Source organism: Festucalex cinctus, chromosome 2 (assembly GCF_051991245.1).
Source record: "Festucalex cinctus isolate MCC-2025b chromosome 2, RoL_Fcin_1.0, whole genome shotgun sequence".
NCBI lineage: Eukaryota > Metazoa > Chordata > Actinopteri > Syngnathiformes > Syngnathidae > Festucalex > Festucalex cinctus.
In genome coordinates, this window is record NC_135412.1 from 32,910,486 (window position 1) to 32,935,055 (window position 24,570).

The following is a 24,570-nucleotide window of genomic DNA, read 5'->3' on the forward strand; positions in this document are numbered from 1 at the left end:
TGCAAGGAGTATTATTAGTTCCTCTGCAGAGGCGTACTTACAGAAATGTTATAGTCGGGGCACAAAGTATTTTCTTCCTTTGAGAGGCGTAACATGAAATAGATATGAGAAGCCAAGATTCTCTTATTATTGCGCACGTAAAGCCATTTTTGTATGTCCTTTTTTTTTTCACAATTGATTGATGCCTCTGAAGTAAAAGATTATAACCCTACCTGATTTTGTGTTAAAAGGGTGTACAATGGCACCTCGACTTCTGAGTAACCTCACAAGCTTTTTTTTTCTGTTTGTTTTTGTGCCTTTTCAAGATTTTGGGATAACCAGGACAGTTATTTCATGTGCTGTAGTTACAGTAATTATAAATTCATGAAGGTATGTTATCCTGTGTTTTGACTCAAATGTTCATTGAATTTAGACACACATCAATGGTTACACGCAGCCTGGACTGCAGCCCTTTCTTCCCACAAAAGAGGTTGTTCATATTAGATTTTTTTTTTTTTTCTCCTCCCTTCTGATTCTCCATCAGGGAGCCCTTTGCAATTTAATCAAAACTAAAATCATTAAAAAGATCTGAAGATTAAATTATATTGGCATTTGCAAATTTATGTAATACATTTACATTACAATGAAGAAATTAAAATAATGCATTTTAGCTGTCTGGGGTGTATGAAATTTCCGCATGGGAAATATAACAAGGAGAAGTGGACAGACTTATTTTCTTTGCCTTTGGTGACAGTTAATATGCTTGCAGAGTTTCAGATTTCATTGGAGGGAAGCTTTGCACATTGTCTCCCTTGATGGGCATCCCTTAAGCTTAAGATATCCTCCAAACTCTCTCAGGAATTTTTGAATTATGAAATGAAAATATATTCTCAAGACTTACAGTTGGGGAAATTGAATGAGTTCATGTAAAGGAGAATTAAAAGTATTAATGTATGCATTATGATAGCAAAGGAGCCATTTTGTTGTGAATATGTACAATAAGTCACCAAAACCTCAGGAGTTTCTTAAATGTCATAATTAATTGCAGGCTTGACGGATGTGGAGGTTGAGTTGGCCATTCGGCGTGCGGGCAGCACAGAAGAAGTCCTGCCTTTGAGAACTGTAGGCCATCCACAACCTCTTGACTCGCCTCATTTCGCTGCGGTTCCTCACAGTGAGTGCACAACTCGGTTTTGTATCTCATAATGGTATGATTAGACAGAAAAAGGAAAGTATACATTTTGTCCTTAATTTATCAGTTCATTTTTTCTCTGTCCTTTTATTCTCATTTGAAGAGGATTTTTATTTTGGGGTGAAATGTTTCATGATTTTGCCCATATGCAGGATGACGGTAGGCCTATATGATTGACTGCTGATCCAAATTACAGTTGTTTGTCTTGGACTGTGATCTACGCAGTTCCGTAGACAATTCTCTGGATTTTTTTGGTACATTATTCCATGTATCAGAGCAGTATCCTTGATGTAGATTTCAGAGCCCTTGAATGTGGCATGGTACAGCACAGCCCCATGACATTTATCCTTGCCATAGCGTTTCAAACAGTTCCACCCTGGCAAGACCTCACAAGGCAACTTGTGTCTTTATTACCTCAAGGGGTTATGAGTGCTGTCCACTTTTACCAATGCAGAATGAAGTCTGTGTAATGCTTAACCCATATGACAATGATTCCGGATGTATTCCACCCTCATTTATTACCACACTGTCCTTGACTCCCCCGGCATCTCATGTTTTGTAATGAAAGTGATGTTGATGGGATGGCCATGTAGTTAGGAGGACTCGTGGCTCTCCGTCCATAGTGGGGGGTTTTATATCAAAACGGCTATAAGGAAGCTGCATAATGAGGTGAGAGCGGGAAGTCTTGTATGGGAGGGTCATGCCGAAAAGAGAGGGCTACCTCCCTTTGATGTCCTTGTTATAGGGACCGTACATGGGGACCCGCATCCATCTCTGTCGAAGTAATGGATACTCTGATCTCTATTTCCATGTGGTAGAAGGACAGGAAGGCCTCCACTGAACCCAATAAATTTGAGCGGAGATTGGAAAACTGGGGGATGGAGTCCACTGTTCCCCAGCTTAAGTGACCAAATAAAAAATCAGGAAGATGGCAGAGTGGGAGTGCTAGAGAAAAAGGAAGAGACGGAGAAAGAATGAAAGGCCCAAAAGGGGAGGGGGAGCAGGTGAAGACCCAATGTGATGCACTGAGTCTTGTCCAGGGTCAACCACCCCATACCAAGGACTCCGAGGCCTTTCAGAAGCACAGCATTGTGGGACAGGTGACAGTCTATCGCAGCTATAATGTTGATGAAGACCCAAATTTATGTGGTTACCATATAAATGTTGGGGAATGATTCAAAAAATTTCGATAGGGAAGGTTACAGGTTCATCCCTGAATGCTGCAGCAGTGATAAAACATGCCCTTGCGTGACAAATACCATTCACCTTGAAATTATGTACCACATACAATATTACTGTCAATTTTTCATTTGATTTGCATGCCAAATCATATAAAGTCAATAGAAAATGTCACATTAAGCAAAGTCAGACTGGCACTAGAACGCTTTTATCTGTGTTCTGCTTCAAAGGTGTGTTCTTTTTCATTTGAGCGTCACCTAAAATCTTTCAACAAGACCTGTTTTGTTGTTTAATGACATTTTCAGTTCACCGCTTTTCTTATATGGGGAATTTCCAGTTTGACAGACAGTTGGTCCTCATGAGAGCTTAGGCAATGACATACTTTCACAGTATCTGTCAACTGAGCCGAACATCGACAAATGACTAAATTCATGTCGGCCTGTTTCAGTTTTTGCCTTGTTTACAGTAGGTGTAAAAAGTCTACACACCCCTTGCCTGAATGCCAGACATTTGTGATTAAAAAAGAAAAAAGAGACCAACATGAAGCATTTAAAACATTTTCCACCATTATTGTAAATTTTAGCTTGTATAAATCATTTTTAAGGGGACAAATAAAGAATAAAAGACACTAATCTGGTTGCATAACCCTCAAATTATTGCTTGCAGCACCTTTAATTTTTATTACAGGACAGAGTCAATCAATGTGGTACATCTTGACATGGCACTATTTCCCCATTATTTTCTTCCTTGAAAAAATTATCTAAATCTGTCAGATTGTGAGAACATCTCATGTGCACTGCCCTCTTCAGATCACCTCACATATGCTAAATTGGATTACGGTCTGGACCCTGACTGAGACATTCCAAAACCTGAATTTTGTTGATTTGGATGTGTGCTTTGGTTCATTGTCATGTTAAAGATGACATCTCTCTTCATCCTCAGCAGAAGCCTGAAGATTTTGTGATACCACTGATTGGTATTTGGAACTATTTATAATTCCTTCCACCTTGGCTAAGTCCAGTTCGAGGTGAAGAAAAAAAACAGCACCAAGTCATGATGCTTCTACCAATGCTAATTTATGGTGTTCTTTTCAGTGTTGTGTCTTTGCACCAAGCATACTTTTTTTTTTTTTTTTTTTTTTTTTTTAATCCCTAAACAATTTTGACTAAACAATTTCATTGGTCCATAATAACCCATTTTCCCCACATGATTTAGTGAGATTTCAAGTGTCTAGCCCTCCTTGACCTTGGCTCTTCTACAGCAATTGTCACCAAACTTTTTAAAACTGAGAGCTACTCGTGGGATTCTGATTAATGTGAAGAGCTACCAGTTTGATACACACTTCTTTGTGCTTTGTACTTGTTTTTGCATATGCAAACCTTTCGTAAATCAGTCTGTTTAAAGCAAATGAAAATGTTTGCCCTAAAATATTTATTCACACTTCCATTTTGTCAGTTAAAATCCCAGACAAAGATGTTAAGCAAATCAACAATCAAACATAGGGCAGAGTTTTAGTTTCATTTACTGTATGCAGCTTTCTGTTGACATGAAATTATTTTATAATGTTGTTCAGGTCCAAAAGGCTACAGATGGAGAGACTATGGTGCCTTTGCCATCATGATGGTGGGAATTGCCTACAGCTGTCATCAACTTTACAAGGTACAGAAGGCCACAGTCCTTTTTGTCTGTTCTCTGACTTTGGATCCATGGTTTCTGTTTTTTTTCTGTATATATTATGTTTCATACAGTATTACAGATCTGTCCGTACTACCTCTCTGATATTATATGTTAAGCGGTGGCCATGTCATCAGTTTAATGAATTTTAGCGTTAGAATAACTGCAGCATGTAACTTTGCTCATTTGTGATCCTGCTTCATGTCAATGCAGGAGCTCATTTCGAACCCCTTTTTATTTTACATCTACGCACTCCCCTTTCCAGTCCCACAATTATGCTTTTCTCTTTAAAATGTATAATGACGAACATGGCTCAAACCCTTTTTTGACATCTAACCATCTAAAAATACTCACCCTGGTTAGTATCAGGCTTAACGGGACTTGAGCATGAGCTCATGGGGCCCCTTGTCCTTGGTGTGATTAATCCCACAGTGGTTGTTACTGTAGTAGCGGTCTGAGTGGCATGTGGAAGCCATTACGCTCATTTTGGAGGTGGACAGAAACTTTAGCACGCGATCTTGTGCTCGATGATGCTGTTTGTTTCTTTGAGTGCATAAGTGCACAAGTCACAGCCAGACATGACATTTCTATAGGTCCTGTTATTCAATCTAGATTTTCACAATTTTCAAATCCTAAATTATTTTGGTTTTTCAACAGGCGTGATCTTGCAAAAATACACAGTGTAAATAGTTTTCAGTTTCCCTAATGCAGGGTTTGCCAGTCACCAGAGTGTTGGGATCCCCTGGTGGGACAGCACAGGTTGCTGTCATGTCATAAGAGCATAGCACCAGTCACACCATATGTTCTGCCCATGCTTTATGTTATTGTGCACCTTGTAAACACCTCAGTCACAGCAACCCATTTATTAATTACTGCGGGTTGACACTTTTTTTTTTTTTTTTTTTTTTTTGTCCGCACCCCCAAAAAAAGTGTTTATTACTTGCACTGCTGTGTCAATTGATCTGGATAGAAAAGTGGCTCCAAATTGACTCTGAGTCCTCCACATTTTTTAAGAGTTTTTTGGACTTATCCAATACAATGTCTTAGCATTTAATTGCTAAATATACAATGATGTACTTAGAGTTTTATTTACAGATCGACCCATTACGAGAAGTATCAGGTTTTATGGTCATTTAGCAAAACTGTATTTATTTAAAGAAAAAAAAAAATGGTAATAAGTCATGTATGTACCGTAATTTTGAGAACATGTATTCTGCAACTCTCAAAAGTCAAAATCGGAACTGCACTCTATGGAGCAAACAAACAAATAACATTGTTGATATTTATACTTTAATGTACTGTACTTTTAATCTTAGAGGCCCCTCTTCTTGGCCGACGTGTGATAAGGTATTAATTAACTTCCGGTTTCTTGACGTTGTGTGTGGCTATTAGGGGTGTTAAAAAAAATCGATTCGGCAATATATCGCGATACGACAGCACGCAATTCTCGAATCGATTCAATAGGCAGCCGAATCGATTTTTTTAATGTCCATTTTTGATGGAAAAATATTCAATAAAACGTCTAACTTTCACACCTTAAGCATGGAAGAATATTATATTAATGGAGCATTAAGCCATAATATTTTATTTCAATGCTGTTCTAACATGAAAAAGGTTACAACCTGTTTGTTAAATACAGTGGCTCACAGTTATAAAACTGAAGTTCAATAAGATCAATAAATAAATACATTTTCTTGATATTTTCCAAATTTGAGTAAAAAAAACAACGCAAGAATCGACTTGTAAATTCATATCGGGATTAATCGGTATCGCATCGAATCGTGACCTATGAATCGTGATACGGATCGAATCGTCAGGTACTAGGCAATTCACACCCCTAGTGGCTATGCATTCTATTTTCTGTCTAGACACTTATTATTTTGCTTTCATAGTTGGTTACTTTCCATTGTAAAGAATGTGGTTCCACTAAGACTTGAATGCTAATTGTACTGTAGCACCAGTCAATTTGGTGTTTCGTGACGACATTTAACGATAGCTTAGCACTGGTTTAGCATGGTTTAGGTTTAGAATGTCTTGACTTGTACTGTTAATTACTAATCGTCCTCCTTTCACAATAACAATACTTGACACGTCAGAATTATATCTTATTTGCCACGATAGAGGTGATAATTAGTGACATTTAGGAGTGGCTGCACTGTCATGCTAGCCAGCTCGCTGTGGAGCTGCTAGGTTTGATTTGTAGATGGAGGAAGATCATATGGTGATGTCAACAAACATGATGATTGGATAATAGAGTCCAAATCTTATGTCAGCCAATCACAGGTCATGGTACTTACAAATTACTTACAAACTCGAAATTAATCCACCGCACATCTCGTCTGCGACTCTCTGGAACATTAATGAATTTGATGTAAAGGCGGAACATTATCCCCATTATCATATATGCTTTACCTTGACTTGTTAGAAACAAATAAAAGTGGAATAAATCTAAATCTAAAATAATTGATGGCATTAAATAAAATTCTCCAACTTGACTGTGGTACCAGTTGATAGATCACTAAAATGTTAAAGCAACAACAACAACAGCTGTGAAGCCATTTTCTAATCTACTAATGGCTTCAACACCTGATACTTGAATCACTTGCTTGGACACGGAAATGTGCACTTAATCAGCCACAGTTTACACAGTGATGCACTAGTCCAATAAAACAATGTCTTTGACCCTCCACTGCCACGTCTTGGTGGCACTATCTCCTCCTCATCTTTCTTCCACTTCCCACCAGAGAGAAGTCTAATATTGTGCCACGCTTTTAATTGCAGAAATACATCCTTCCCCTCATTATGGACAGCCGAGAGGACAAGAAGCATCTGCAGAAGATGGAGAGCAACATCGCAGCAATGAGTGGCACGCTGACACAGACAGGTGAAGATTAATATCTTCATCAGTTTCTCCCTCCTTAACATTTTCCCTCATTTATCTGTTGCCAAAATTGGGAGGCCCTGCGCGTTTTTAACAAATGATGCCGCTGTCATTTTGCTTTAATTTGAAATTGCTTGTTTACTGTCAGGCTCGAGCTCAATTAATTACGTTTCGCTGAAAAGCTCTTAACCTCAGAATATTAATGAGGAGTCGGGAAATGACAACTTTTCTTTCCCCTCCCCCGCCCACCTTCTCTCTTCCCCCACTTTCCATCCCTCTTCCATCGCTGCAACGACCCTATCCAGTGCTTCACTGTCATCATCATCAGCCACGCTCTGCCCCGTAGGTGGCGAGAAAGTTCATTTTAATTTGGTGTGTTGCTTGTGTGCGTGATGGTTGGCTGTGCATGCAGCGCGGCACTGTGTGGCGTCTGGGCCCAGCGTTGGCCCTTGTGGGTGATTAAGTACACAGTGACAGGTGTGGCTCCCATGTTGGACAGGTGAGGAATCTCAAGCTAGCTGTCAGACACATAGGGAGCGAGCGAGATCCTTCCTTTGCTCTTCGTCAATATAATTAAAAATCCAGGATGGTGTAAATAAGAGGTCCTTTGACAAAGCTTGGACTCCGTGCCCCTTTTCCACTAATGGTACCTACTTGTCTTGTCTGAGTTTAAGAAATTAAGTCATTCTGAGACTAATTTAGAGCAAAAAACAAATAATAAAATAAACAAATATATATTTATACTGGAACACTATTATTTTGTGATTGGATGGGCGGGGATGCATGGCGTAACTTCCGCCTGCAAGCTCAAAGGTGTTCTGCTCACATGACACGTGACAAGGCTAATAATAATAGATTAGCTCAGGCTCAGACGTACGTACACGATTACAGTATGGAGCATACCCGGAGTGAGCGAGATTGTGTTTGCTGCGATGTGTAATTCCGTGGAGCCGATCAATGATTGGCAAGTTATGACATTACAGCTAATCACAGATATCGGCCGATCAGATTGATGTATGGTCTATAAATAACAATAATAATAATAATAAAGTAGTAATGAAATTCAGAGTTCATTGTCAATTTTTTTTTTTTTTTTTTAGTATCATTCACTCCGACTAAGGTGTTTAGTACTGCATGAGGTTTTGGAGTTTTGGAGATGAGTAGATCTGAGTTGAGCAGGTACTGTGCATTCTGACAGCGGCATTCGTTTGTACAGTGTACCTACAACTGGAGATGAAGGAAACTGTTACTGAAACTTAGATCAGTGTTTGTCAACTTGTCAATTGTTAGCACTAATGTGCTTCTGTTGTTCTTTAACCCTTGATCGTTATGCAATCAATAAGAGTTCAGTTGGGTAAAAAAAATAATACAAACACGCGTCCACAGTGTTGGAACTAATTTGCTGTGACTTGCAGTAGCCAAGCATCTATTGTCGTTAATGACTGTTGTAGTCAACAATTTTGGTTCAATTACTGTACAGTACTCAAACTGTTCTTTGCTTTGTCTTCCTCTCGCTGCGTCCCTCCTTGCTGCACTGAATAACAGCGACCAGGCGTCACGCTGTTGCCAAGTCCTTTTGTTAAAGTTCATATGTTTCTCTAGTTCCAAGTGCAACAAGGTGATGTATCTAGTTGAATGGTGGACTACATTATTCTCTCTCGCCAACTCGAGAGTAGGGGCCTTGACTCCCATTATGATTTGCCTGCAACTTCACATAGACAATTAATGACTGGATCTTGGAACATCTTCAGTGCACTGAGGCTGTAATGGAATTGTGCGGCTGTTTGGGCACTCTGTGTCTTTGGGCACCATATTGGTGACCAGCTGGCCATTAAGATATACAGGCCTGGACATATGTAGTGTACATTATATTGAGGTATTTACTGAATAATTTACTGAATGGACAATATGAACCCACCACACACCAGCTGCAAGCCTCACATATCATTGTGTCTCATCTTTCTGTCGCACGCACACAGTCAAAGCCACGCACACACGCACACACACGCGTGTCAAAGCTACAGCTGCCTCCTGATTCATGCTTTGCCAAAGTCATTGACTTCATTATTCTTGGCTTCATATCTGTGATGACTGGGGATAAGAAGTTATGCATTTTTGTCGCTACAAAGGAGTCAAAGGTTGGATTGTGGACAGTTTGGCTGTAGTTGTTGAAAAACTGGGCCAATGCTAATTCACAAGTCAGCAACAAAGGCTGGTGAACTGACCCACTCATATGGAGAAGTCATTGTGCAGTAAGGCGTCATTAGAAACCAATTTAGCACACTCATTTTTTCGTGACACCTTTTATAAGAGGACTGTTGCATTTACTTTTATTACACCCCTCATACAGTTTGGTCACATTCAGGATCCAAAACGGGATAACCAGCTATAATGCTTGTGTTTTTAGCCCCAACCATCCTGCTCAAACTTGTATTTTGTTGGATTCTGCAAGCATGGAAAGATCAAACATGTCAGCAGCACCCTACCTATATTAAACACTACCCCACCCATTTTAAATACAGGTGCCGCCTCTTTGAAAGATCAAATATTTTGTCTGTGCTGGATTTCCACCTCACAAACTGGCTCAAGCTTTTGTCCAAGCCTACATTTACGTGGTTCTATGCATCCCATCCAGACGGCTGCAGATCAGGCTTTTAAGCATTGGCCTGACAACCTCAGCAGTGGACCACCACAATAACTGTTGATGTTAATCCTATTAGGCTTGATTTAACACTTTACACGCCCGTGATTTATATGAATGTTTATTGGTTTTCTATAATATAATCAGCTCAGGGAAACTTAATGCATTGTTCGGTAATACATGCGTGACTGGAAGCAGGGGGCAACAAACTGTGCTCGCTGTTATTTGAAATCATACACCCGCATCCAACACCAACACTTGAACTAATTCAATCTTCAAAGTCAATGGAAAAAAAGAACAATATTTATTCGGATTAGGGGGGACATTTTGCCTGGCAGCCTCTTCGTAAATGAGAGCCTTTGTTTTTTTTTCTTTTTCTTTGTTGATCGTTTGAGGGTTTAAGATGCATTAGAAGGCAAGTGTCTGGGTGGATAATGGAAGGTTAGACACTGTTATTTGATTTAAGTTCAGACACTGGAGATTAATATCTTCATCCTATATGCAGACCCTCTCCACCCACCACCCTGGTGACTCTGACCAAATAGCGGCTGACTATTGCTGTAATTACAATTCTTGGTGGCTAACTTTGATCTTTCAAACCAGTTGAATGTTTTGTTGTTGTTGGTGACATCAAAAATGTAGCTACATCAAATACAGTTTTTATTTCACATTTACTACATTGAATATTTTTTTTATTTTCTTCCTTTTGTATTAGTTGGACAGCTGCAGCAGACCATGACTTCTCTCCAGGAGCTCCTGGTCCAACAGCAGCAGAAAATCCAGGAGCTCTCCCAGGAGCTGACTGCAGCAGAGGTAGTCGTTGCCTCGTCTTCGTCGTCATCATCATCTTAGCATGTTTCACTTAATACCAACAATGAACAGTAAACTAATGAATTCATTATTACAAATAATTTCAAATCATATATTTTGCTACTTCATTAATAATGCATTCTAAGTCATGTACAGGGTGGACCATGTCCTTACAACATATGATTAGTAGTTTTATGCTCTGTTTTTAAAGCCATATTTATGTCGAATAGCGAATGCCATTCTCACACAACTACTTCATCTTTGATATGTGCTCATAATTCCGTAATATATTTTTTGTTCAATAAAGGAAAATCTTAACAAGTACGAGACAACGTAACAAAGCAGACAATACTATAAAGGTTTTGCTGTAATCTCGAAATGACTTACTGTGATGATTGTTGGACAGGCAATAACTTTGAAATTGCAAAGGAGCCCAGTAAAGGTGCTCGGCTGAACTCTCCAGATTGATTAGGAGAGGAGCGAAGAGGTTTCTCCAGGCTTCTATGCACTAAAACTTCCTGTGCTGCCCTTGCTCATAACTGCCATAGACAGACAGCCTTATTATACAGTTTATCATCAGAACTAACGTTGCTCAACACAAGTATGGTTCATCTCATTATGGGGCCATAATGTTAAGCCATACTGTCGTTTGTCTTTGCCTTGATTTTTATAGACAGTGTTGGTAATCTTTTCAGAATTTTAAGTGTTTAGATGAAGTGGCTGTGTTCTAAAAAGTGATGTGCTGGCATGAAATGTTACTCGCTGTTTTTATAACACGGCTCGTAATTTACTTTATGATCTCTGGGCTCTAAAAAGTGTCTTGGAAGTAGACAATCTTAGACAATGTTTTATGTCCACAGCTTGTTAAGCACATGGCTAGCATCTGGATATCGCAGGGAAACATATGTGGACACATCTGCTTCAGCTCAAATGAGGGGAAAAAGTATAAGTGCCTCCCCGGGATAAGATTGATTTAAAGCTTTGTAGCTCACTTTGGTGCCGTTTCAAGTTTTTAGCTGCTTATGCTGTCATTCACAATAGCAGAAATGTTTTATAAAATGAAAAAAAAAAATATATGCATTGTACTTACATTTATTATTCCACATAAAATAAACGATACTTTTTGTTTACTTGATACCTAATATGACTCAGCTTTTCTGCCTGTACCGCTCTTCTTTATTAATGACAATTGTCCCTGAAGTGGAATTCTGCTGATAAAATAGTAGCAATAATAAGCTCCATCCACATCACAGGTGGATGGAGGAATGTTTTTCTTCATTTTCATTTTCATTTGTCAAATCACACATTGCATTAAAAAGTGTCTACTTCATTTGCTGTGAGTACCTTGTTGGAGAGCACTAGTGTATAAAAAGTATATTTCACATCAAAATACCCATTAAACAAATCGTAAACTCAGCTTTATAGTTACAGCGTAGATCTTAAATTTTCCCCGCAAGTCGGCGCAGGAAGAATTGTTGGCCATGGAGGAAATTGGGAAATTGTTTTCAGGTCTAAGACTTAAGATGAGAAACACATGTTTAAGTTTGTGAGCTACTTCTTATTCACCGTTTGCGGCTTTAAGGGTTTGCTTCACCACACTGCTCAAAGTGCGCCACGCTTAGCAATTATACCGCTCAACACAGAAATGTGCCTTTAAGCCAAAACACATGGAGCTTTCGGTTTCCTCGGCTCTTAAGTAAACATTTCTTGTCGTTTGGAAACCACTCATTTGTAGAGAGCATGTAGTGACCCTAAACTGTAAACTGTTAAACTAAACTTAAAAAAAAAATAAAAATACCTGCCCTTGCAGGAATACACTTTGGCTAGGACTTACATTACATAGTTCAAGTGACAATGTTAAACTTTTTTTCAATTCAAATATGGGTTATGGCAGAATAAAGACAAACTAAAATACATGAAATGGAAATCAGGCCTCTTCCTAATGTGGATTAAAATCCCTTATAAATGTAATATCTGCCAATGCGCCTGCAGATTGGATATACAGTTGACCCTCGAGTACTCATGGTTCAGCACCCGCAGATGCGCATTTTCATAGATGCCCCCCCCCCCTCTTAAAAAAAGGGGGTGTTGTTCCATTTTAACCCCAATTTTGTGGAAAACATTGAATGTTTATCAGCGTTTTCTGGATTTTTGTTTGTTTGTACTTTGGAATCATGTATTGACTTATTTCCCCAGTGCAGTGCGCATCAATTATATGCAAATTTTCGTTATTTGTGGGCCGGCCCGGTCCGTGCCCCCTGACTGTACTCACTCAATGTAAGCCTAACGACATTGAAATATGGCAATTGGTGGCATCCATACACACCCGTATCTATCTGCCCAAACAACACAAATAAGAGGGAAAAAAACACCCTCAATAAATCTATACTGTGAGTCTGTGAAATTCACTACTAATTGTATAGAATAAAGTAGGTGCTGTGGTTACCTACTGTGCATTAACCAGCGGTGATAGTGTGTCACTCAGGCCAACATAACAGTATGTAACCTTAAACATTTGTATTTAAAAAAAAAAATCTATTCTAGGTTGCTGCTATTCGAAGCTGATATTTGTGTAGCTGTCTATGTACTTTCTGAGGTGTGTGTGCATATACAGCATACATTGTTTGCCAAGTACAAGCAGAGATGCAGGCATTACGTCGGAATTGGGCACTTAGACCTGCAGTGTCAATGGAGCCTTTCCATACCTCATCGCATGGGATTGTTTAGTTCTGTCTTGGTTCATTTGCTGTATTCCAACAGCATAACTGAAGTATAGATTTGCCTCTGGATGATTCATCCCTGATGTTCAACAGACTGCTATATTTCTGCCCCATTATCATTACAAATCTGCCTGTTAACCATGTTTGCCCCGCTGTCTCAACTCACTGATCATTCTCTTTATTAGTGGGTACAGCGTGGAAGATTAGAAACGGCCTCCTAGCTTGTGCAAGACTAACTGCCAGTGGGAAATAGCATAAATAGAGTGAAATCAATTGCACTGTACCAGTGTTTCCACTCAAAAATTCTCCTCTAGGGACTTCTTTTGAAACTAATTCCATCATAAATATACATGTGTTACTTGAAAACGTATTGTCTGCCGGCAGAGTAACTCTGAATTCATTTGCCGTCAGACACTCTTAAACAAGGCTTGTTAAAGATCTTTTTGCTAATGGTCTAGAGGCGTTTATCTTCATTTAGCCAGATGAGCTGTTGTCCTTGAGTGCTGCTACAGTTGATGTGTCTTATTTTCTAGCCATTAAAATTCATTGTCTTTAATCTAATTTCTTCTTTACAAATACTTAGCAGAGGAAATCTCTATTTATAGATTTACACAGTGAAAAACACAGTGCAAAGTATCGGTTAATTATTAAGTATACATTTTATAGGTTAAAGTTTTTGGTTTGATATTGTTTGGATGGTTGGACATTTGCATGTACAGTTTTTCAGAATATGCTCAGAGAGATGTGTGCACAATTAAATTCTCTCCTAGTAAAGCCACACAGATGCCACCAAGCCCTGCACCTGCTTTCCAGGAAGTCGGCTAGACCTCAAAAATCTCATTTGCATAATGTCATCTCCATGATGAAGTCACAAATTGGCTCAACGTTAGCTTGTTGGACTAGTATCAGTGAATCATGAAAATACATGCATATGTTGTGTAATATTCGTTTAATAAGTGTCTTTCATGCAGATAAGGTTTGTATGTATTTTTAAACATCTAGGATACAAATAACCTTCGTACAAGGGTAAATGTTGTTTTGTTGCTGCTGGGTCTCAGTGATTACATTGGAAATAATATTTATTTTTACATCTTGTTGAAAAAGTCTTTAACTGGTTTTAACATTGATGTTAACTTGAATCATCTAGGTGTGCTGTCAACATGAAAAAAAAAAAGCATCATATAGTCAAAGATTCTGTTTACGTTTAAATGATAGAATCCAAAAGCAATAGTTTTATTAGTAGAGTAGTTAAAAATCCAGGTCACCATGCATTACAAAGTGAACTTTCAGATCAGGGTGATTTAAGTTTTGATGCCATGGAATGGATTGCTGATAATTATCTTGATCAGCAGTTTGTGCAAACATCAGATCTTACAAGCTTTTGCGGTGTGCGAGATATGTCAGCACTTGAGGTTGAGCGCACTTTCAGTCTCAGCGGACATTGATACTCCAACACTTAGCCTGCAGCCAAGCACTTTACACTGAAGTTCCACACAATGTGTGTGTATACACGTTAACATAATGTATCTCAAAGCTGAAATTCAGCACAGGTTCAACATTTGATTAGGTTTCTTTGAATTTAATAAGACATGTCAGAGATAGTGTTGCTCGGCAGCCTCGATGTAAGATAATACATGTTATGTATGTAGCAAGAGGTTAACGGTTTCATTGTGAAGTCTTTTTTTTTTTTTTTTTTTTTCTTTCTTTATTATTTTTTTTTTCATATAAAGCGATATAAACCAGGGATTCTCAACTGGTATCACCCAGGGACCCACAGTTTCCCACAGCTGTCAAGTTCCAATCCATAAGTAAAACTAAGCTTATCTATTTTCAAGTCAAGTCAGAGCTGAAGCGTAATGTCAAATTAATTTTCTTAGCTTTGTCCTCATTCAGGGTGGCAGGTGAGCTGGAGTCTATCCCAGTTGACTTTGGCCAAGAGGCAGTATATACATCGTATATATGAAAAACAATTCAATTTTTACCTTGGGGATGGAAGGGATTAAGATGGTTCTGATGAGGTGATGCCTGTAATAAGAATGTTTTCAGTTGGCTCCCATTGCAGCACCTCTAAAACATGACTCCTTATCAACAAAGTATTGTAGCTGATAACCACCACCACTTAGAAAATGCCTCTCATCTCCTCCGTTTCTTTACCCCTTCACTTTTCCACCTCGGCCTCCTCCTGGCTCAGTAAATGAGTGTGATCCCTTTCAGATGTGATTCAATTAATTTCTCTTAGATTTAATTACAAGCGATAGAGTCCAAATTATCACTCTTTCCCTGATAGGGGGTCCACAATTCCTAACAAGCGTCCTCTTGTGAGTTAGGAGAGACTTAATTACAGTTTTCGTCCAGTTTTCCCATGACTTTACCCCTTCTCAGTTGAGAATCCTCACATAATCTCTTCTTGCTCATATGCAGGTCTTTATTGTAGGAACAGACACCATCTTGAACTTAAAATGATTCACCCTCAATTGCATATTTATTTGCAACGTTTAAATGCTCACAGTAGTTTACCAACAAAACAATGACAAGTGAAATGACAGTCATTAGTTTTATGTTCATTTGTTTTTGTTTATATGTCATCACAAGGCTTTTGTGTGAATGTTTTCGCATGTTAGAATATACAGGAAATATAGTAAAAAATATGTTAACTAGAATAACGTTAAAATTATGCTGTAAATGCTTGGTTTTATTTTTATGGTGTTGTTAGTTTCCATTAAAATAATAATAAATAAATAAATAAATACATTTTGCCCCAAAAAACTGCATGGAGAATTTTAAAATATTAAAATAAATAAATGCCTAATGGGATTTCCCACTGCATTTTGAGGTGGTCCACTTTGTCTATTGATATTCCTACCTTAACCTCTAGGGTAATGCCTGTAGTCCAAAGCAGTAGCCTTACTGATTTTATGATGATGTAACTGAGGTCAAAGATCAAGTCAGTGTATGTTCCTTTTTATGCTCCACCACACACCATTTTCATCTGGTCTCCTCCAAACCTTCTGGGATTACTTGTATGTTTCAAAGCAACATACTGTATGTGGAAATGATTTGGAATCTGTCTGAAGAAGCTTGTCAAAGCTTGTATGAGGGGCAAGACATGATTAAAAACCTAATCTAATTAATAATTTGACTTATAATTAATGTATCGATATGAATCACATTTTAATTATACAGTACATATCCAGTATCTGACACCACAAGCTATGCTTTTTATACTCACATACATTTTGGTCAACAAATGAACATGGGTGAACTTAAAAAACAAAATTCAATCACTAAAATCCTGAATTTCCATTAGGCTACCACATAATAGAGCCGTTGAAGTGAAGTTGTAGGATTATAATTTCAAGATACAATCTCAACATATTCTCGTTTCTCGTAAACTCATTTACGTTCAATGTCTGGTAGTGAAAATATTTGTTTTTCTTTAACTTTCAAGTACACTCAAGAACAGTGCATTTGACGGACCAAAGATTTATTACTCAGTGCCACGTCTACGATTTAAAATATTAGTTAAAAGAACAAAACTGAAAAACAAACAGATGATCTTGTGTGTGGCCCTTTTTTCGAGCACTGGTTATGAAGGGAGTTTCGCTGAATGCACATTGCATGAAATCACAACCAGGTACATGTTATTTTTTTATGCTTTATTTTATTGAAATTAGTACATGAGTGGGTCAGAGTATAAACATTAGATAAACCTCAAAACAGTGATAAGTGATGAATACCTATTGGTCAAGATAACTTTTTCTGGATAGTAGGGACACTGACGCTAAAACAGCATAATTCACGCTGTGGGGCCATAAAAATATATCTGTCGTGGGATTGTTTGTCCTAAGCCGCATGCAGTGGAGAGGTTGCTAAGGTGACGGATGACCATCATGATTACACAAGTATTGAGGCTTTTTGTGTTTACTATGTTTGTTTACCCAATAGCTTATCTCTCTATCTCTCTCTTTTTTGAAACAGAGCTGTTTTTGAAATGATTTCTTATTGTACTGAGTGACAATGGTGGGGTTGGTTGTTGAAAGAGGTCTGTTGACTTTAAGTGTATGCATTGTGTGTCATATTTTCCTATAGGCGGCGTCTGCAACCACTCGCATCCTGGACAACCAAACAGTTGGAGAGCTGAAAGCTGAGATAGTCTCTTTGAAGGGTTTACTGCTCAGCAGGTAACAAAGTTTTTCGGTCCGCAGCACACACACGCACGCACACAAAAAAAACACACAGTATGAAAAGAGGAGCATCCCTCTTGAATCACTTGTATCCACATCTGAGTATATTTTCATCTATCCACACCATGATGTTCCTTTCTAAAGTACATGTCAATATATTTTTAATTTGCACGACTAATTGTTTTCCACCTAATATGCATTCAAATTTAGCAATACTAATAGATCACAAATAGGTCTACATTGGTATTGTTTACTTCAACAGGTTCAATAGTGAATAGTTCTACTATTGAAGAATGCCTAATACAGTGTGGTTATTTACCACCATGCATTTCCAGTCTGATACATTTTTAGTAAGATGGTAGCATTTGAATGTTATTTTCAAATATAAGCGTGCCAAAAGCTCATGTTGACATCACTGGATGTACAGTTCATCATCTTGCCGCAATCGTAAGCCTGTTTTAAAGTTGTTGTGCTGCTCCAGGAATCACACAAACATTTATGTTTAGGGATGAATTAATAAAAGATTATATGGTCTTCCAAATTACTTGCACACTTAGACAACCATAAATGTCAAAAGTGGTTTTGGGGGTATCATCTCAATGTGGCATTAGAGGTTACAGATTGCACCATTGCTTTTATTTCACAACTTGCCTTTACCCATTAGCATACTGCAGTCATCAGCATTTCAGCACCATCGTCTTTATTTTCATATTTTTATGGGTAAACAAGACACCTATTGTTCCTGCCATCTTACTTTTACTCATTAGTGAGAGTAAAAGAAAAGTGAAGAGGGAAAACTCAATGTAGCTGGAACAAATAGTCGTTTCCTGATCAAATTTGTTATCTATTGCACTATTGCTATACAGAATCCTTATAATAATCATAGTACATACAAGATTGAAACAGATAAGCTGATTCCTTAATTTTTGCATTAGACTGAAAACATTTGATTTTGACAACAAATGAATGCGGGACCACATGTCATCTTTAATTTCCAGATATTTACATGTGGATCTGATATGGCACTTAGAATTTGGTACCTTTTTGTTTGAATCAGCCCTTTTTTCATGTCATATTGAAACATGTAACTGACATGGGTGTTTTGCTGCCCAGGTGAAAAATTGCATGGGATCTCTTTCTTCTGATTCAGGTTCGGGTTTGCTTGTTAATACTACATTTATACCTGTTATATGTAACCAACATGACAAGGCAACTAACTATTTTCACGACTTACTCAAATAATTTGGACTTTTAAAGTTCTTACATTATTAATGTATGTAATATTTATATTATTATTAAATTATATATACTGTATTATAATAGGTTTTTTATACAAGGAATTAAAATTGTCCAGGCTAGGTTTTCATTGATTTTTGTGAATATCTATGTCTCACTCCATATATGATATTGTCTCCTGTTGTTACGGAGAGAGACATTTGTGTGACATAGATATTTGTATAATGTTCTATTATATAATGTGCAAATGACATTTTCTTGAATGGACTTGGAGCAAGCGCAACCTTTTATAAGTTAATTTTGAGTCTTGAAACTAATAAATATGGGGTAAATAATTAGTTGAATTACTAAATTAATGAAAAAAGAACGGAATTTCAAACAAGTACTGCACAATCATGGCTGTAGCCACTGCAACCATTTTGAATAAACCACTGGTGTCCCGACAGACGTTCATCAGGCAGACCAAAAAAAAAAAAAAAAAATGTCATCAGTTGATGAAAGAAACATTGTGATTGTAACAAAGGCCTAAAAAGAATTGTGACATCAGTAACATGAAGGTCATGAACAAAAGTTACAGATACTGCACAAGAAGAATAGGAAGGCCAGGCTGGAATTTGCCATAAAGTAAAGAGATGAAAGATTATCATGCAGTGAGATAATGGGACAAAACAACAAAGGAGTTCATAGGGGCAAAAAGTGTAAGATTAAAGAGCATGAATTTTACTTGCGAAAAAAAGGAGATTGAAAGTAGAAACTCCACCTTCAAAACAAACAGCAACTGAAAGAGGTTGCAGTGAAAGCCTGGGACAACATCACAAAAGAGCAATACAAAAGGTTGGCAATGTCGATGGGGTCACAGGGTTGATGCCGTTTTTAAAATCCAAGGATTTTGCAGTAAATGTGAATTCTTTTTAGCTTCAGCCTATATGTTGCAATACTTCGACTCGCCTATTAACGGTGTAGTCCAGGGTATATGCGGGTATACGGACTATACCCACTTCTTTTTCAGTCAGTATTGAGTACTATACCCACTTCTAAATCCCAACTAATGCACACCATTCAGCCATTGCCTACCATCCTCTGCCTCTAATTGGCTGTTAACCCCTCCCCACACTGATTGGATTGGCTAACTTTTGGCATGAGGACTGATGAGCCAATCGGAGGCAGAGTAGGGCGGGTCATGTCGAGGAAAACTTCAAATGATCCCCTGAGCCACAGTGGCGACCCAGAAATTTGACTCAAGTGAACGGATTTGCCCTTGTAGACGGGATACTTGATTGCCACGTGGGTTCGATTCCCGGCTTTGAAGTTGCCAGTTACACACTAACTAAACCCTTTATAGTGGCTGGTACTTGATTTTTAACTAAACTCAACTCAACTTTATTTATAAAGTGCTTCAAGAACAGGCGTTGCTGTATACAAAGTGCTGTACATAAACATCAGTTTTGCAGTAAACAAGTACCGGTAAGTTAAAACACAAGAAAATAAAAAATAAAAAAAACACAAGAAAATAGTTTAAGATTCAGCACAAAAGCATATTGAATTCTATCTAGACTATTTTTCACTTTTTGTTCATTGTTCACTAAATATTTGTGTATAGATGTTTGTTTTATAACATAATACATTGTTAGCCTGATGATAAAAACATTTTACATTATTTCAGACAGCTTGTGTTACCAAACTGTTCTCAAGTCATAATTAATTTTATTACAAGTATTATGAGCAAGTGCAAATGACAGATTTTTTTCTATTCTTACATGTCACCGTTTCTAAAAGGACATTTTTTTTTTTTCTGGACTAGTTTGGGGGGAAAAAAAAAAATGGGTGAAAAATTGAAAGTATACCCACTTCTCCAGGGACGACTACACCACTGCTTATAAATATGTTTTACTGCAAATTTTACATCACCGGCAATCACAGTTCACAGTACACTGGTACTCTAACCTTATAGTTCGTCCACAATCCGTTTCATGATGCTGTGCGAACTTTTGATTTTGACGGCTGGTAGTCATTCACATGAGTACACTGAACAAACCTGCTTGCATATTGCCGGAGGCCTTTCTGCTTTGTTTATGAGTGTGCTCACGAGAGCGAGTCTTGAGACTTGCATGCTTTAACGGAAGTCTCGTGATACGATGCCAAGTGCAAAAGTCTTGGCCAAAAGGTCAAGGTAGTATTTCCAGTAGATAAGTGAAAATGTTTTTATTGTCTGTCGCAGGAAACAATTTCCTTCCACTCCATCTATTTCTAAGATCCCCTCATGGCAGATTCCCTTGAAAGGGCCCTCAGCATCCAGCTCCCAGTCGGTCAACCACAGCAGCAGTGACATATCTCCTGTCAGTAATGAGTCAGCCAACTCCTCCCCTGTCAAAGATGGACGCCACAGCCCGCGGGATGTTCTGGATGAGACACTCGATGTCAACGGTGATGTCGCGGGCCTCGACACAGCATTGCCCTTGGCCTTGAAAGACCAGGATCACGAGGAGGTGCGGGGAGAGGAAGAAGAGAATGACGATGTTTGCCAGGAAAAGGAACAGGTGGATGGTGTGAGCATGCAGACCGAGGATCGCCAAGGCGCAGACGACCAGATCCACAAACGAGAGGACAAAATGAAGCGGCCAGAGGGTGCTGGCAATGAAAGGGAGGTGGATTAGACACCTGTTGAATTCTTTTCTTCACCCATCTGTCTGTGACTCCCCTACTTACACTCATTCTGCTTCTGCCATCTTTACTGTGGACATATGCTTTTTTGCTCATACAGAGATTGCGCCTGGACAGCTTCACAGGGTTTTGTAAAAGGTAACAGCAAGTAGATTAGATTTAATAGATTTTCTGTTGTAGCTCTGACGGAGCAAACATTTGATGCAGGATTTCTAAAATAATTTGGATTACTGCTTCATCCTGCAAATTAAAAGACAGCATCCTAACGAAAAAGATGAATTCCATCAGCACGTTCACAACTTTTCATATGTTAGTTTGCTGGCTCCAAAAGTTACCGTAGTGCTTCCAGAGAGGCATTAGCTGAGTTGTCTTTTGATGGCAATTGGAAAGGACAATCCCGACCAGGGCCGGAGCTTTTAGCCTGTTTTATGTGTGCTTCCGCATTGGTGTCAGTCTGTCAATAATTCACAAGGCCAGCGCGGTGGCATTTGGGTGAAATAAAAGCCCTGAAATTCAAGATTAGAATGTGATGAGTGGCTTTGTTCCATGCAAGTGTCAGGATGCTCAGAGGAGAGTGGTAGATAAATGTTTTTTTTCCGCCGCTTTCCTCTTTCACTGAGGGCTGAATGGAGGGTGTTTGTTTGTGCGTGGCAGGTGAGGTGGGGAGTGGGGGGAAACAACTCGTGTGCTGTATCTGCATCTCCAGCAGAGCAGCTGATTTGGTTTGTGAAGTATGTTAATAATCAAATGATCAACAAATAACAGATGTATTAGTTCATGCAGCTTGAAATGTCAAGCAGGCGAAAAGCGCAAATCTAATACAGAAAGCCCAGTTGCATTGTGTTATTTTCCGTAACAAGCCCCCCGGTCCAAATTAAGCAGGCCCTCCCACAGTGACTAATCTTGACTGAAAACGTCGCCCGTATTTTGTTGTTATGATGCAGTAAGACACCAAGGGCTGCCACAAATGGAAGTTGCAGAATTTGTGTTACTTGTTTTCTCAGTGTGTGTGTGTGTGTGTTTGTGGAGGTGGATGCGGGAAGCTTATAAAAATGCCCCATGATTGAAAAAGAAAGTAATAAATGAATACTTGACTTATTGAATTAGTCACTCTGTCTGCAACTCGAGACGGGTCCGTGAGTGAGAAGACAGGATAAATCTTCACTCTCATGCCACATTCGGCTCCGATCAAATGGCCTTCATATAGGAACACACCAAAGTAGAGGGACAAGTTCACGTGTGACCAACCAATTACTGTGTTTGAATCATCTGGCTCTGTATTAGCAAACTGAAATATTATGCTGTAGTGTAAATTGACATTTCTTGTAATTTCTTTGTTTGAAAGGTACCTAATAAAATGAATATGGTTATTATTGATATATATATGTCTTCATTTTTATGATCGGTAGTGTTGTCCACATTATAGGTTACTATACATCCATCCATTATGTCTATTACCATGTCCTTTGGTTTACTCTTGTTTTCTGACTCTTGTAATACAGTGGATAAACAATAAACCCAGCCCAGCCAAATGCAAGGTTATTCCAAAAAAGGCTAATAAATACAGTGGATAACCACCCTTTGTCGGGGATAGGGACTAAACTCGACCAGCCGTGATTAGTGAAAATTGTGAGTAACTAACCACCCCTGGTAACCCAAAATACGATTAGAAATGCCTCTCTTAAGTTTAACCCATAAATATACCAAACTGTGAGTCCAAAACACTCGGAGAGAGACTCATAGCATTTGAAATGCTTATTTATAAATATACAGTAGACTAAGTAGTTTGCCATGAAAAATGAAGTATGCATGTTATTAAATAAGATGTGCATGTTTTCTGCAAATACAGGCAGATTTAAATTGGCATAGGGGTGCATGCATGTCTGCCTCATAGACAGTGGTTATTTACTGTATACACACACAGCGGTTATTTCGGCTTCCTCCCGTCTTTTAAAAACACAAATGTTAGATTAATTAAAGACTCTAAATCCGTACAGTATATAGAGTGCAAACTAGGGCTGGGTATTGCCGCCAACCTCACGATACGATACGTATCACGATACAGGGGCCACGATACGATACATATCGCGATGCATATGTATCCCAAATAAGACAAATTTTATTTTATTTTATTTTTTAAACAAAATATAGGAAAATTGGTACACTGAGACACGTGCCATGTTAAGTTTATCAATAAATAAATGTTGACATTCTTCCTCTGCTTTCATTTATCTTAGCAAGACACAGTGTCCAATCACCGGTGAGCTATTTTTGCATTAATTGAAGGCAATTAACTTCAAAGACGCTGCTGGTTTTTATTTTTTAGGTGCAATGCAAGCCGCAAAGGCAAACGTGAACTGCCGATTTAAAGTTAACAAGAAATATCGATTCTGTCGCCTGCGTATCGATACGTGTATTGTGATGAGGCCCGCAACGATATATTGCCGTTTCGATTTTTTGAGCACACCCCTAGTGCAAAGTAGTGTGAATGGTGGAAAGGAGTACCGTGCCTCTCACCCAAAATCAGTGAAGATGGGCTGCAGGTTGCACGTGACTCTTAAAAGGCAAAAGCATGCATTCAGATCAGCAGAAGGACTCTTCACTGGGCAAATTCAAGTTGTGGGATAGCCAAACGAACAGTGTTGCCACAGTTACCTTGAAAAAGTAACTTAGTTACTTTACTGATTACTTGGTTTTAAAAGTAACTAAATTGCGTTACTGATTACTTGATTTTAAAAGTAACTAAGTTAGATTAAAAGTTACTTTTTTAGTTACTTTCAGCAGCTGCCGATAACACCATCTCAACATAAAAATAATGCAGTAGAAACGGAGTTCCAAATACTTTATTGAAAGTGCATTTTTAACATGAAAATAAAGGTTTTTTTTATGAAAAACAAAATAGGCAGTCTCTCTTGACTTCTTGTAACGTAAATACTTTTTATAAAACAAAAAATAAAAATCTATCCAGGTTGAAAATGAAAATCCACTAAATTCCTCTATTGTTTGTTTGTTCCGCTATTCCAGTGTGTACACATGTATCAGTTTAAATATTTATTAGTAGTTATTGACAGTTATAATTGTTTTTTGGTTTGTTTGTTTTTTCTCTTCAAAATAAGGATCAGGAAAACAAAAGGTTGATAATTTAATGTTAAATATAAATATTTAACCTTTAAAAAGACACCAACACAATTAAACAGAATATGTGCACATTGTGAAGTATTTCAGAAACATAAATTTAAGACATGAAATAAACCTACCGTCCAGCCAAAAGAAATATGAAGCCACCTTATGGAACAATAAATCTATCAAACACATTTTAACCACTTAATATATGCAAAAATATTTCCAAAAGTTCATTTCCCTTTTTAATCAACAATTTTTGTATTTAACAATTGTTTTTTCTTTTGTCATCA

The 24,570-nt window shown here is 38.2% G+C and overlaps 1 protein-coding gene across 1 annotated transcript in view; it reads left to right on the top strand.

The window, feature by feature from the left end:
• The window catches only part of pex14 (peroxisomal biogenesis factor 14), a 56,323-nt gene extending 33,789 nt beyond the window's left edge, over positions 1-22,534 (top strand). The window contains exons 4-9 of the mRNA XM_077514702.1: positions 1,028-1,153; positions 3,924-4,009; positions 6,806-6,908; positions 10,262-10,359; positions 17,166-17,257; positions 20,715-22,534. Coding sequence (XP_077370828.1) covers positions 1,028-1,153; positions 3,924-4,009; positions 6,806-6,908; positions 10,262-10,359; positions 17,166-17,257; positions 20,715-21,150 — 941 coding nt within the window. The 3' untranslated portion in view covers positions 21,151-22,534. The remainder of the gene's footprint in view (positions 1-1,027; positions 1,154-3,923; positions 4,010-6,805; positions 6,909-10,261; positions 10,360-17,165; positions 17,258-20,714) is intronic.
• The last annotated feature ends 2,036 nt before the right edge of the window (positions 22,535-24,570 follow it).